Source organism: Staurois parvus, unplaced genomic scaffold (genome assembly GCF_062004578.1).
Source record: "Staurois parvus isolate SC_StPar_1 unplaced genomic scaffold, SC_StPar_1.0 ptg003735l, whole genome shotgun sequence".
Lineage (NCBI taxonomy): Eukaryota > Metazoa > Chordata > Amphibia > Anura > Ranidae > Staurois > Staurois parvus.
The window spans coordinates 55,968-71,821 of NW_028321531.1; the positions used below are offsets into that span (position 1 = coordinate 55,968).

The 15,854-nt window shown below is 53.2% G+C and overlaps 1 protein-coding gene across 1 annotated transcript in view; it reads left to right on the forward strand.

Moving 5' to 3' along the window:
• The window catches only part of LMLN (leishmanolysin like peptidase), a gene marked incomplete at its 3' end in the record, with an annotated part of 33,993 nt that extends 18,656 nt beyond the window's left edge, over positions 1-15,337 (forward strand). Inside the window, exons 8-13 of the mRNA XM_089667999.1 lie at positions 157-251; positions 333-450; positions 6,286-6,393; positions 6,474-6,550; positions 14,850-14,960; positions 15,040-15,337. Coding sequence (XP_089524125.1) covers positions 157-251; positions 333-450; positions 6,286-6,393; positions 6,474-6,550; positions 14,850-14,960; positions 15,040-15,337 — 807 coding nt within the window. The remainder of the gene's footprint in view (positions 1-156; positions 252-332; positions 451-6,285; positions 6,394-6,473; positions 6,551-14,849; positions 14,961-15,039) is intronic.
• Between the last annotated feature and the right edge of the window lie 517 nt (positions 15,338-15,854).

A 15,854-nucleotide genomic window follows, 5' to 3' on the forward strand; every position in this document is an offset into this window, starting at 1 on the left:
CCGATCATTTCTGTGTGAGGGGCGAACATTCAGCATCAGCAGGGGAGCAAATACACATTTCCTTCACTGTATACTGTAATCAGCCCGGTCTCCCAGTATAGGTATATAGACTTCCTCCTTCGTATTTGTGTTGGACTTTATGGTTTCCTCTCTCAGGGATTTTCGGCCGGTCTCTTTGCGTTGTATCGGGATGATAATGGCGATCCTCTGACTCCAAGGTACATAAATGGGCTCCCGCTCTTCAATGACAGGTGAGATCCACAGAGGTGAGTGGCCATGATATGTGTGTAGACGGGGGACTGGGGCTCCATCTCTGTATTGTGTCTCTGCAGCCTGGGGGTCTATCAGTGGAGCGATCGTGTTGTTCGTGCCGTCACCAGGAACTGGGATGTCAGCGGATTCAAGATGGTCCAACACAGAGTATACCTGCTGGTCACCCCCAGAGTCACTGTGAGTCTCTGCTGTGTGTATATATATATCCAGTATCTCTCAGAAGTGAGTCCACCCCTAAGTGACAAGGTCCAAATTGGGCCCAAAGTGTCAATATTTTGTGTGGCCGCCATTATTTTCCAGCACTGCCTTCACCCTCTTGGGCATGGAGGTCACCAGAGCTTCACAGGTTGCCACTGGAGTCCTCTTCCACTCCTCCATGACGTCATCACGGAGCTGGTGGATGTTGGAGGTCTTGCGCTCCTCTACCTTCCATTTGGCCCCACAGATGCTCAATAGGGTTTAGGTCTGGAGACACGCTTGGCCAGTCCATCACCTTTATCCTCAGCTTCTTTAGCAAGGCAGTGGTGGTCTTGGAGGTGTGTTTGGGGTCGTTATGTTGGAATACTGCCCTGCGGCCCAGTCTCCGGGGGGAGGGGATCATGCTCTGCTTCAGTATGTCACAGTACATGTTGGCATTCATGGTTTCCTCAATGAACTGTAGCCCCCCAGTGCCGGCAGCACTCATGCAGCCCCAGACCATGACACCCCCACCACCATGTGGCCCCAGACCATGACACCCCCACCACCATGCAGCCCCAGACCATGACATTCCCACCACCATGGGGCCCCAGACCATGACACTTCCACCACCATGCAGCCCCAGACCATGACACCCCCACCACCATGCTTGACTGTAGGCAAGACACACTTGTCTTTGTACTCCTCACCTGGTTGCCGCCACACACGCCTGACACCATCTGAACCCAATCAGTTGATGTTGGTGTCATCAGACCACAGGAGACGGTTCCAGTAATCCATGTCCTCAGTCTGCTTGTCTTCAGCAAACTGTTTGCGGCTTTCTTGGTCATCATCTTTAGAAGAGGCTTCCTTCTGGGACGACAGCCATGCAGACCAATGTGACGCAGTGTGCGGCGTATGGTCTGAGCACTGACAGGCTGACCCCCCCACCCCTTCACCCTCTGCAGCAATGCTGGCCCCTCTGACAGGCTGACCCCCCACCCCTTCACCCTCTGCAGCAATGCTGGCAGCACTCATACGTCTATTTCCCAAAGACAACCTCTGGATATGACGCTGAGCACATGCACTCAACTTCTTTGGTGGACCATGGCGAGGCCTGTTGTGAGTGGAACCTGTCCTGTTACACCGCTGTATGGTCTTGGCCACTGTGCTGCAGCTCAGTTTCAGGGTCTCTGCAATCTTCTTATAGCCTCGGCCATCTTTATGTAGAGCAACAATTCTTTTTTTCAGATCCTGAGAGAGTTCTTTGCCATGAGGTGCCATGTTGAACTTCCAGTGACCAGTATGAGAGAGTGAGAGCGATAACACCGAATGTAACCCCCCCGCTCCCCATTCACACCTGAGACCTTGTAACACCAACGAGTCACATGACCCCGGGGAGGGAAAATGGCTGATTGGGCCCAATTTGGACCTTGTCACTTAGGGGTGGAGTCACTTTTGTTGCCAGCGGTTTAGACATTAATGGCGGTGTGTTGAGTTATTTTGGGGGGACAGCAAATTTCCATGTTATACAAACTGTACACTGACTACGTCACATTGTAGCAAAGTGTCATTTCTTCAGTGTTGTCACATGAATAGAGAGAATCAAATATTTACAAAAATGTGAGGGGGGGACTCACTTCTGGGAGATACTGTGTGTGTGTGTGTGTATATATATATATATATATACACATTGTATACAGTCCGGTGGAGAGGTGGGCTCCCTTCTGGGAGACACTGTGTTTGTGCGCAGTGTATTCCTCCTCGTGTGGAGTCACTCTGCACATTCTCAGTTTGGTGTGTATTTGCTATAGAGGTTTTTTTTTTTTTTTTTTTTTTTGGTTTTTATTTCTCTTGGTGGGGGGGGGGGGGAGGTTGCATGTGATCAGCACAGGGCCAATCAGCACTTTTCAGACACAGGTCAGGGATTCTGCATCCTCCTACAGCAGAATGAAAACTCCTCCTACAATCTGCAGCCAGTGCTCTGCTGGACACTGATAGAAGTCACAAGACTGATGAGTAAAGGGATTTAGCAGCTAGGAGTGCCACCTCGCCTCATGACACGGGTTCTGAGGCTGATGAAGGCGGTAATTCAACTCACCTAGTGACTTATCTGCATGAAATTCGCCCCAGAACCCGTGTCATTCATATGTGTTCAGGTTTAAAGGGATGAGGGCCGGTTCACACTACAAAAATGCTCTCCGGATACATTCCAGATACGTTTTTGCTGACCGTTCACACCACACGCAGTTCCGGTGCAGTTTTGATGTCGTTTGCCATGTTCCTGTATGGTTGTGTGCGGAAGAAATGCAGCGTGTTCTACTATTTGTTCTGCATCGGAAACAGACTGGAACTGACTGCACTGGTGTGAACTAAGGTCATTGGAATACATGGAAAACACTGTGCATGCATTTTTGATGCAGAAAAAAAGCGCACTGAACTGCCTCTAGTGTGAATGCGGGGTCCGGGGAGAGCGGATGTAGTAAATGCGGGGTCCGGGGAGAGCGGATATAGTAAATGCGGGGTCCGGGGAGAGCGGATATAGTGAATGCGGGGTCCGGGGAGAGCTGATATAGTAAATGCGGGGTCCGGGGAGAGCGGATATAGTGAATGCGGGGTCCGGGGAGAGCGGATATAGTAAATGCGGGGTCCGGGGAGAGCGGATATAGTGAATGCGGGGTCCGGGGAGAGGGGATATAGTAAATGCAGGGTCCGGGGAGAGCGGACATAGTGAATGCGGGGTCCGGGGAGAGCGGATACAGTGAATGCGGGGTCCGGGGAGAGCGGACATAGTGAATGCGGGGTCCGGGGAGAGCGGATATAGTGAATGCGGGGTCCGGGGAGAGCGGATATAGTGAATGCGGGGTCCGGGGAGAGCGGATATAGTGAATGCGGGGTCCGGGGAGAGCGGACATAGTGAATGCGGGGTCCGGGGAGAGCGGACATAGTGAATGCGGGGTCCGGGGAGAGGGGATATGGTGAATGCGGGGTCCGGGGAGAGCGGATATAGTGAATGCGGGGTCCGGGGAGAGCGGACATAGTGAATGCGGGGTCCGGGGAGAGCGGACATAGTGAATGCGGGGTCCGGGGAGAGGGGATATGGTGAATGCGGGGTCCAGGGAGAACGGATACAGTGAATGCGGGGTCCGGGGAGAGTGGATGTAGTGAATGCGGGGTCCGGGGAGAGCGGATATAGTGAATGCGGGGTCCGGGGAGAGCGGATGTAGTGAATGCGGGGTCCGGGGAGAGCGGATACAGCGAATGCGGGGTCCGGGGAGAGCGGATATAGTGAATGCGGGGTCCCGGGAGAGCGGATATAGTGAATGAGGGGTCCGGGGAGAGCGGATATAGTGAATGCGGGGTCCGGGGAGAGGGGATATAGTAAATGCGGGGTCCGGGGAGAGCATATATAGTGAATGCGGGGTCCGGGGAGAGCGGACATAGTGAATGCGGGGTCCGGGGAGAGCGGATACAGTGAATGCGGGGTCCTGGGAGAGCCGATATAGTGAATGCGGGGTCCGGGGAGAGGGGATATAGTAAATGCGGGGTCCCGGGAGAGCGGATATAGTAAATGCGGGGTCCGGGGAGAGCGGATATAGTGAATGCGGGGTCCGGGGAGAGCGGATATAGTGAATGCGGGGTCCGGGGAGAGCGGATATAGTGAATGCGGGGTCCGGGGAGAGCGGACATAGTGAATGCGGGGTCCGGGGAGAGCGGACATAGTGAATGCGGGGTCCGGGGAGAGGGGATATGGTGAATGCGGGGTCCGGGGAGAGCGGATATAGTGAATGCGGGGTCCGGGGAGAGCGGACATAGTGAATGCGGGGTCCGGGGAGAGCGGACATAGTGAATGCGGGGTCCGGGGAGAGGGGATATGGTGAATGCGGGGTCCAGGGAGAACGGATACAGTGAATGCGGGGTCCGGGGAGAGTGGATGTAGTGAATGCGGGGTCCGGGGAGAGCGGATATAGTGAATGCGGGGTCCGGGGAGAGCGGATGTAGTGAATGCGGGGTCCGGGGAGAGCGGATACAGCGAATGCGGGGTCCGGGGAGAGCGGATACAGCGAATGCGGGGTCCGGGGAGAGCGGATATAGTGAATGCGGGGTCCCGGGAGAGCGGATATAGTGAATGAGGGGTCCGGGGAGAGCGGATATAGTGAATGCGGGGTCCGGGGAGAGCGGATACAGTGAATGCGGGGTCCGGGGAGAGCGGATACAGTGAATGCGGGGTCCGGGGAGAGCGGATACAGTGAATGCGGGGTCTGGGGAGAGCGGATACAGTGAATGCGGGGTCCGGGGAGAGCGGATATAGTGAATGCGGGGTCCGGGGAGAGCGGATATAGTGAATGCGGGTCCGGGGAGAGCGGATATAGTGAATGCGGGGTCCGGGGAGAGCGGATATAGTGAATGCGGGGTCCGGGGAGAGCGGATATAGTGAATGCGGGGTCCGGGGAGAGCGGATATAGTGAACGCGTGGTCTGGGGAGAGCGGATATAATGAATGCGGGGTCCGGGGAGAGCGGATACAGTGAATGCGGGGTCCGGGGAGAGCGGATACAGTGAATGCGGGGTCCGGGGAGAGCGGATATAGTGAATGCGGGGTCCGGGGAGAGCGGATACAGTGAATGCGGGGTCCGGGGAGAGCGGATACAGTGAATGCGGGGTCCACTGCCTATCAGTGTTACCTATCAGTGCAGCCCATCAGTGTTGCCTATCAGTGCCGCCTCATCAACACACATCAGTGAAGGAGAAAACTTACCTGTTTGCAAAATTTTATAAACGAAACAAAGAAAACTTTTTTTTTTTTTCAAATTATTTGCTCTTTTTTCGTTTATAGTGCCAAAAATAAACCCTCAGCAGCAAGTAAATACCACCAGAGGAAAGCTCTATTTGTGTGGAAAAAATGATAATTTTATCTGGGTATGACCGCGCATTTGTCGTTCAAAGTACGACAGCGCTGACAGCTGAAAATTGGCCCGGGCAGGAAGGGGGTAGAAGTGCCCGGTAGGCAGGAAGGGGGTAGAAGTGCCCTGTAGGCAGGAAGGGGGTAGAAGTGCCCGGTGGGCAGGAAGGGGGTAGAAGTGTCCGGTAGGCAGGAAGGGGGTAGAAGTGTCCTGTAGGCAGGAAGGGGGTAGAAGTGCCCTGTAGGCAGGAAGGGGGTAGAAGTGCCCTGTAGGCAGGAAGGGGGTAGAAGTGTCCTGTAGGCAGGAAGGGGGTAGAAGTGTCCTGTAGGCAGGAAGGGGGTAGAAGTGTCCGGTAGGCAGGAAGGGGGTAGAAGTGTCCTTTAGGCAGGAAGGGGGTAGAAGTGCCGGTAGGCAGGAAGGGGGTAGAAGTGCCCGGTGGGCAGGAAGGGGGTAGAAGTGCCCGGCAGGCAGGAAGGGGGTAGAAGTGCCCGGCAGGCAGGAAGGGGGTAGAAGTGCCCGGCAGGCAGGAAGGGGGTAGAAGTGCCCTGTAGGCAGGAAGGGGGTAGAAGTGCCCTGTAGGCAGGAAGGGGGTAGAAGTGCCCGGTAGGCAGGAAGGGGGTAGAAGTGCGCAGCAGGCAGGGAGGGGGTGACAGTGCCCGGCAGGCAGGGAGGGGGTGACAGTGCCCGGCAGGCAGGGAGGGGGTGACAGTGCCCGGCAGGCAGGAAGGGGGTGACAGTGCCCGGCAGGCAGGAAGGGGGTAGAAGTGCCCGGTAGGCAGGAAGGGGGTAGAAGTGCCCGGTAGGCGAGGGGTTAAGAAGGTTGTGCTGTTTTTCCCATTCTCTCTGGAATGATATTCCTGTTTCATGGTGTAGTAGACGCAGGGATTGCACACAGGAATGATGATTGGTCTTCTGTTCCCCCGTGCGCACAGGACGAGGTCCGCAGACATTTTAACTGTCCAATCCTGGAAGGGATGGAGCTGGAGAACCAGGGCGGGATGGGCACCGAGCTCAACCATTGGGAGAAGAGGCTGCTGGAGGTACAGGATAATTATATTCATCATCTCTCCTCATCTGATAGGCTGCCTCCTCACTAACCCCGCCCCTTTCCTGCCCACAGAATGAAGCCATGACTGGTTCCCACACCCAGAACCGGGTGTTTTCCAGGATAACTCTGGCACTGATGGAGGATACGGGGTGAGGACATTGTAATATTATTTGTTTATTTATTACAGGTACTTGTATAGCACCGGCAATAAACCCCTCCCCTTCCTGAAGATTCCCTCCCCTTCCTGAGGATTCCCCCCTCCCCTTCCTGAGGATTCCCCCCTCCCCTTCCTGAGGATTCCCCCCTCCCCTTCCTGAGGATTCCCCCCTCCCCTTCCTGAGGATTCCCCCCTCCCCTTCCTGAGGATTCCCCCCTCCCCTTCCTGAAGATTCCCTCCCCTTCCTGAGGATTCCCCCCTCCCCTTCCTGAGGATTCCCCCCTCCCCTTCCTGAGGATTACCTCCCCTCCCCTTCCTGAGGATTACCTCCCCTCCCCTTCCTGAGGATTCCCTCCCCTCCCTTTCCTGAGGATTCCCCCCTCCCCTGCGTGAGGATTCCCTCTCCTCCCTTTCCTGAGGATTCCCCCCTCCCCTGCGTGAGGATTCCCCCCCTCCCTTTCCTGAGGATTCCCCCCCTCCCCTTCCTGAGGATTCCCTCCCTCCCCTTCCTGAGGATTCCCTCCCTCCCCTTCCTGAGGATTCCCTCCCTCCCCTTCCTGAGGATTCTCCCCCCCTCCCCTTCCTGAGGATTCTCCCCCCCTCCCCTTCCTGAGGATTTCCCCCCCCTCCCCTTCCTGAGGCTTCCCCCCCTCCCCTTCCTGAGGCTTCCCCCCCCTCCCCTTCCTGAGGCTTCCCCCCCTCCCCTTCCTGAGGCTTCCCCCCCTCCCCTTCCTGAGGATTCCCCCCTCCCCTTCCTGAGGATTACCTCCCCTCCCCTTCCTGAGGATTACCTCCCCTCCCCTTCCTGAGGATTACCTCCCCTCCCCTTCCTGAGGATTACCTCCCCTCCCCTTCCTGAGGATTCCCTCCCCTCCCTTTCCTGAGGATTCCCCCCTCCCCTGCGTGAGGATTCCCTCCCCTCCCTTTCCTGAGGATTCCCCCCTCCCCTGTGTGAGGATTCCCCCCCTCCCTTTCCTGAGGATTCCCTCCCTCCCCTTCCTGAGGATTCCCTCCCTCCCCTTCCTGAGGATTCCCTCCCTCCCCTTCCTGAGGATTCCCTCCCCTTCCTGAGGCTTCCCCCCCCTCCCCTTCCTGAGGCTTCCCCCCCTCCCCTTCCTGAGGCTTCCCCCCCCTCCTTCCTGAGGATTCCCCCCCCCCTCCTTCCTGAGCAGTCCCCCCCCCTCTCCCTCCTGAGGATCCTCCCCCTCCTTCCCGAGGATCACCCCCCCCCTCCTTCCTGTGGGTCCCCCCTCCTTTCTGAGGATTCCCTCCCCCCTCCCTTTCCTGAGGTTTTCCCCCCCACCCTTCCTGTGGATTCTCTCCCCTCCCTTTCCTGAGGATTCCCCTCCTCCCTTCCTGTTGATCTCCCCCCCCCCCTTCCTGAGGATTCCCCCCCCTCTCCTTCCTGAGGATATTCCCCCCCCCTTCCTGAGGCTTCTCCCCCTTCCTGAGGATCCCCACCCCCCTCCTCTTCCTGATGATCCCCACACCCCTTTTCTGAGGATTCCCCCCTCCCCTTTCCTTCGGATTCCCCCACTCCCCTTCCTGAGAATTTTCCCCCCCCCACCCCTTCCTGAGGACTCATCCCCCCCCCCCCTTCTCTTACTGAGCATCCCCCCCCTCCCCTTCCTGAGGACCCCCACCCCCCTTCCTGAGGACCCCCACCCCCCTTCCTGAGGTTCCCCCCCCCCCTCCTGAGGAAGCTAACCATTTATCCGCTGTGCTGCCCCATCAGCATTGATCAGACGGCGAGGGAAGGTCCGTCCTCCTATGAATACATAGTGTGAATAAAATTGTTTTCTGTTGCTTTTTTTTTTTTCTATAAACATTTGAAGTGATTGTCAGCCGGGATCACACTGATGTGGTGCAGTGTTTGCAGCGTTTTCTGTGCGAATTCCGCCCCGCATCAGAATCGCTCCCCGTTCATGCGAGCCCCTGCAGGTGTGTATGTTAACCCCCCCCCCCCCCCCCCCGAAATTGGTCCACAAAACGCGGTGCGATGTGCAGAATCGGATCATGTAGGTGTGACTACCCGTGCGATCCGATTCTAGTGCCGACCCAAAGGTTCCTCCACTTTTTTGGTGCAGATGCGGTGCGACTTGAGCCATACAAATTGCACGACTCCGATTGCACCGCACAGAGTTTGCATGTGAATTGCTCAGGAATGCGGTTCCGGGGCGAATTACATGCGATGTTCCGCACCACACACGTGTGAACCCGGGCTAAAGGAGGACATTTTATTTTTTAAAAATAACAAGCATGTCATACCTGTTTTTGCTCAGAGCATCCCGGATTTTCCTCTTCTGTGGTCCCCTGCCAGCGCTCCCCCCCTCTCCCCAAGCTGAACTCCCCCCAGAGCAAGCCGCTTGCTGTGGGGGTGCCTCCTTCCTCCCGAGCCCCGCTCTGTGTATCCATTGCTACACACAGCATAGCTTGGCTTGGTCCTGCCCCCCCACTCCCTCCTCACTGGCTCCACATGCGGTTTCTGAGCCAATTAGAACAGAGAGGGCGGATACAGTGCTGGATCACGTAAGTACAAAGGGGGGGGGGGTTACCTTGAGCCATTGAATGCATTAAAGTAAAAAAAATCTTCCACCTTTAGCTGAAGTTTAGCTAAAAAATAAGCCCTACAGGTTTAGTCTCATCACTGACATGTAACAAAGATGTCTGATGTGCAGGCAGCTGGGTCCTGGTGAACTCTTCACTGCAGGGCTGCCAGTCCTCTTCCTGTCTCTGAACATCCGGCGCTGCAATCGTTACCAGCTTCAGGTCTTCGGACATAACAGCAATATAGAAGGTGCAACAGGGACATTCCCCCAGTACCCCCCCTTCCTTCTCCTCCATTGAGAAAGACGTTCTTTTATTGATTCCACTGCTTGTGAATAGAGGAGAGGATCCTGGGACTGGCAAGACTCTCCTCTATTCACAGATCCTGTTACAAGCAGTGTAGTCAATACTGTGCGCTTTTGTGTAGACGATGAACAAGACAGTCGGGGTGAATCTCCATCACCAGCCCTGGATTGCCGTGATGTGTGTCATCCCCCATATTTGGAAGGGTCCTCGATATTCCAGGTCCCCAATATTCCTGATATTCCAGGTCCTCCATATTCCTGATCCCTGATATTCCAGGTCCTCCATATTCAAGATCCCTGATATTCCAGGTCCTCCATATTCCTGATCCCTGATATTCCAGGTCCCCAATATTCAAGATCCCTGATATTCCAGGTCCTCCATATTCCTGATCCCTGATATTCCAGGTCCCCAATATTCCTGATCCCTGATATTCCAGGTCCTCCATATTCCTGATCCTTGATATTCCAGGTCCCCAATATTCAAGATCCCTGATATTCCAGGTCCTCCATATTCTTGATATTCTAGGTCCTCCATATTCCTGATATTCCAGGTCCTCCATATTCCAGATCTTCCATATTCCTGATCCCTGATATTCCAGGTCCTCCATATTCCTGATCCCTGATGTTCCAGGTCCTCCATATTCCTGATCCCTGATATTCCAGGTCCTCCATATTCCTGATCCCTGATGTTCCAGGTCCTCCATATTCCTGATCCCTGATATTCCAGGTCCTCCATATTCCTGATATTCCAGGTCCTCCATATTCAAGATCCCTGATATTCCAGGTCCTCCATATTCCTGATATTCCAGGTCCTCCATATTCCTGATATTCCAGATCTTCCATATTCCTGATCCCTGATATTCCAGGTCCTCCATATTCCTGATCCCTGATATTCCAGGTCCTCCATATCCCTGATCCCTGATATTCCAGGTCCTCCATATTCCTGATATTCCAGGTCCTCCATATTCCTGATATTCCAGGTCCTCCATATTCCTGATCCCTGATATTCCAGGTCCTCCATATTCCTGATCCCTGATATTCCAGGTCCTCCATATTCCTGATATTCCAGATCTTCCATATTCCTGATCCCTGATATTCCAGGTCCTCCATATTCCTGATCCCTGATATTCCAAGTCCTCCATATTCCTGATCCCTGATATTCCAAGTCCTCCATATTCCTGATCCCTGATATTCCAGGTCCTTCATATTCCTGATCCCTGATATTCCAGGTCCTCCATATTCCTGATCCCTGATATTCCAGGTCCTCCATATTCCTGATATTCCAGGTCCCCAATATTCCTGATCCCTGACATTCCAGGTTCCCAATATTGTGGGTCCCACACATTCCAGATATTTCAGGACCACCATATTTCAGATCCCCAAAATAGCACCTCCCACATATCCAGGCTCTCCAATAATATTTTCTGACTGGGGGAGGGGGCGTGTCTGGCTTATCCAGTTTCGTTTTTTTGGAAGGATTTAGCGTCTCGGACCTTCTGTCAATATTCCTGTTCACAATGCTGACAAATGGGGTCCATTCACTAAAGGTACCGCATGCGACAGCGCTGTCACGTGACTCATTTGCATAAATGATCGCATGCGGTAATAAAATGTCCAATTCACAAGAAAACAAATAACGATTGTGCGGTATTTAACGTTAAATTAAAACCGTGAAAGTTAATCCCGCCAAAAAACAGACGGCGGTGAGCTGATAACAGAACATAAAGAAAGATGCAATATTTATCACCAGGGTTGTGCTGGCGGTATCACATGTGGCGAGGGGGTTCCCCCCCAAGCCCTGGGGGTCTGGTATGAATATTAAGGGGAACCACACGCCAAACTTTTTTCAAACCAGTGTGGGGTCCCCCCCAGATCCATTCCTTCTCCTCCATTGAGAAAGACGTTCTTTTATTGATTCCACTGCTTGTGAATAGAGGAGAGGATCCTGGGACTGGCAAGACTCTCCTCCATTCACAGATCCTGTTACAAGCAGTGTAGTCAATACTGTGCGCTTTGTGTAGACGATGAACAAGACAGTCGGGGTGAATCTCCATCACCAGCCCTGGATTGCCGTGATGTGTGTCATCCCCCATATTTGGAAGGGTCCTCGATATTCCAGGTCCTCCATATTCCTGATCCCTGATATTCCAGGTCCTCCATATTCAAGATCCCTGATATTCCAGGTCCTCCATATTCCTGATCCCTGATATTCCAGGTCCTCCATATTCCTGATCCCTGATGTTCCAGGTCCTCCATATTCCTGATCCCTGATGTTCCAGGTCCTCCATTTTCCTGATCCCTGATGTTCCAGGTCCTCCATATTCCTGATCCCTGATGTTCCAGGTCCTCCATATTCCTGATATTCCAGGTCCTCCATATTCCTGATCCCTGATATTCCAGGTCCTCCATATTCAAGATCCCTGATATTCCAGGTCCTCCATATTCCTGATATTCCAGGTCCTCCATATTCCTGATATTCCAGATCTTCCATATTCCTGATCCCTGATATTCCAGGTCCTCCATATTCCTGATCCCTGATATTCCAGGTCCTCCATATTCCTGATCCCTGATATTCCAGGTCCTCCATATTCCTGATATTCCAGGTCCTCCATATTCCTGATATTCCAGGTCCTCCATATTCCTGATCCCTGATATTCCAGGTCCTCCATATTCCTGATCCCTGATATTCCAGGTCCTCCATATTCCTGATATTCCAGATCTTCCATATTCCTGATCCCTGATATTCCAGGTCCTCCATATTCCTGATCCCTGATATTCCAGGTCCTCCATATTCCTGATCCCTGATATTCCAGGTCCTCCATATTCCTGATCCCTGATATTCCAGGTCCTCCATATTCCTGATCCCTGATATTCCAGGTCCTCCATATTCCTGATCCCTGATATTCCAGGTCCTCCATATTCCTGATCCCTGATATTCCAGGTCCTCCATATTCCTGATCCCTGATATTCCAGGTCCTCTATATTCCTGATCCCTGATATTCCAGGTCCTTCATATTCCTGATCCCTGATATTCCAGGTCCTCCATATTCCTGATCCCTGATATTCCAGGTCCTCCATATTCCTGATCCCTGATATTCCAGGTCCTCCATATTCCTGATATTCCAGGTCCCCAATATTCCTGATCCCTGACATTCCAGGTTCCCAATATTGTGGGTCCCACACATTCCAGATATTTCAGGACCACCATATTTCAGATCCCCAAAATAGCACCTCCCACATATCCAGGCTCTCCAATAATATTTTCTGACTGGGGGAGGGGGCGTGTCTGGCTTATCCAGTTTCGGTTTTTTGGAAGGATTTAGCGTCTCGGACCTTCTGTCAATATTCCTGTTCACAATGCTGACAAATGGGGTCCATTCACTAAAGGTACCGCATGCGACAGCGCTGTCACGTGACTCATTTGCATAAATGATCGCATGCGGTAATAAAATGTCCAATTCACAAGAAAACAACGATTTTGCGGTATTTAACGCTAAATTAAAACCGTGAAAGTTAATCCCGCCAAAAAACAGACGGCGGTGAGCTGATAACAGAACATAAAGAAAGATGCAATATTTATCACCAGGGTTGTGCTGGCGGTATCACATGTGGCGAGGGGGTTCCCCCCCAAGCCCTGGGGGTCTGGTATGAATATTAAGGGGAACCCCACGCCAAACTTTTTTCAAACCGGTGTGGGGTCCCCCCCAGATCCATACCAGACCCCAAATCCCTTAGGATTGTGAGGGGACCCGCATTCTATTTTTCTTTTTTTTTTTGCTGTGGGGTTCCCCCAAAATCTATACCAGACCGAAGGAATGTTTTTTGTTTGTTTTTTTTTTAAATTTTGGTGTGGGGTTTTATTTAAAATCCATACCAGACCCAAAGGGCCCGGTATGGTTGGGGGGAGGGGGGAGCCCACACTGTTCTTTCATCATTTGTAATCGCCGGAATGCTTTGTTTACATTCAGCTGTCAGTGGGACCCCCGCTAACAGCTGATGAGTTATCCGTTGCTAAGGACGCCGCGGCCGGCTTCCCTAACAACCAGCTACTGTGCGAGAAATTACCACAATACGGATATTTTACCGCAAGAGTTATTTGCCGCAAAATTCTTAGTGAACTGCACCTTTGCAAAGAATTTACCGCATTTTTTCGGTCGTTATTTAACTCTTAGCAAATTGACCCCCCCAATGCGCATTTCATCAGCCGCTATGGTGGGGAGTGGCTGCGGTTCATTTATTTATTTATTTCAGGTACTTATACAGCGCCGTCAATGTACTCCGCGCTTTACACATATATATCGTACATTCACATCAGTCCCCGCCCCCGAGGAGCGTACAATCTAAGGTCCCTAACTCACATTCACATACTAGGGCCAATTTAGACAGGAGCCAATTAACCTACCAGCATATGTCTTTAGAGTAAGGGAGGAAACCAGAATACCCGGAGGAAATCCACGCAGGCACAGGGAGAACATGCAAACTCCAGGCAGGTGGTGCTGTGGTTGGGAATCGAACCAACGACCTGAGTACTGCCAGGCGGCAGTGCTAACCATTTAGCTGCTGTGGAAATGTAAACCATCGATCAGTCCAAGATAAAACCGAATATTCACCTCCATAGGAAAGCTGCGGGTCCTATGAAATGACCGGAATGGTCTCTTAGGAGCCAAAAAAGACAGCTGAGACTTTAGGGCAGGTCGCTCAGGAAATATCGCTGCCCCGCTTTCTGGTGTGGGGAGCCGTTCCTTGTAGACTTGCGGGTGAGACCTTTGAAACTGTGTCAGTCAGTTAGTTTCAGTCATTTCTGTCAGTTCAGTCAGTTCATCGTTTCAGTCAGCTCAGTCAGTTCATCGTTTCAGTAATTTCTGTCAGTTCATTGTTTCAGTCAGTTCATCGTTTCTGTCAGTTCAGTCAGTTCATCATTTCAGTCAGTTCATCGTTTCAGTCATTTCTGTCAGTTCATCGTTTCAGTCATTTCTGTCAGTTTATCGTTTCTGTCAGTTCAGTCAGTTCATCATTTCAGTCAGTTCATCGTTTCTGTCAGTTCAGTCAGTTCATCATTTCAGTCAGTTCATCGTTTCTGTCAGTTCAGTCAGTTCATCGTTTCTGTCAGTTCATCATTTCAGTCAGTTCATCGTTTCTGTCAGTTCAGTCAGTTCATCGTTTCTGTCAGTTCAGTCAGTTCATCGTTTCTGTCAGTTCAGTCAGTTCATCGTTTCTGTCAGTTCAGTCAGTTCATCGTTTCAGTCATTTCTGTCAGTTCATGGTTTCAGTCAGTTCAGTCATTGCTGTCAGTTCATGGTTTCAGTCAGTTCAGTCATTTCTGTCAGTTCATGGTTTCAGTCAGTTCAGTCAGTTCAGTCATTGCTGTCAGTTCATGGTTTCTCGGTGACGGGGATCCCCACATTGGGCTGTGTGTGACATGACTGATTCCTGTTCCAGATGGTACAGAGCCAACTACAGCATGGCGCAGAGACTGGACTGGGGCCGCGGGAAGGGCTGCGACTTTGTCATGAAGAGCTGCAAGTTCTGGATGGAGCAGCAGAGCAGGCGGTAGGGATGTCCTCTGTACATGTGCTGTGTGCCGGACTGTCTCTGTATCAGGAGATCCTTCATTGGACTTTCTCTGCAGGAATCGCAGCGTCAGCCCTTTCTGCCACACACTGCGGAGTAACCCTTTAAAACTGGCCTGCAGGCAAGACCAGAGAGCTGTGGCCATCTGTAACCTGCAGAGGTTCCCCCAGAGACTCCCCCAGGAGTACCAGGTACTTATCGCTGTGGTAAACCGCATCGACCTTTCTCCCCGCACTGCATCGTCCTCCCACCCCGCACTGCATCGTCCTCCCACCCCGCACTGCATCGTCCTCCCACCCCGCACTGCATCGTCCTCCCACCCCGCACTGCATCATCCTCCCACACCACATCACATCGTCCTCCCACACCACATCACATCATCCTCCCACCCTGCACTGGATCGTCCTCCCACCCCGCACTGCATCGTCCTCCCACCCCGCACTGCATCGTCCTCCCACCCCGCACTGCATCGTCCTCCCACCCCGCACTGCATAGTCCTCCCACCCTGCACTGCATCGTCCTCCCACCCCGCACTGCATCGTCCTCCCACCCCGCACTGCATCGTCCTCCCACCCCGCACTGCATCGTCCTCCCACCCCGCACTGCATCGTCCTCCCACCCCGCACTGCATCGTCCTCCCACCCCGCACTGCATCGTCCTCCCACATCACATCGTCCTCCCACCCTGCACTGGATCGTCCTCCCACCCGCACTGCATCGTCCTCCCGCCCCGCACTGCATCGTCCTTCCGCCCCGCACTGCATCGTCCTTCCGCCCCGCACTGCATCGTCCTCCCACCCCGCACTGCATCGTCCTCCCACCCCGCACTGCATCGTCCTCCCACCCCGCACTGCATCGTCCTCCCACCCCGCAC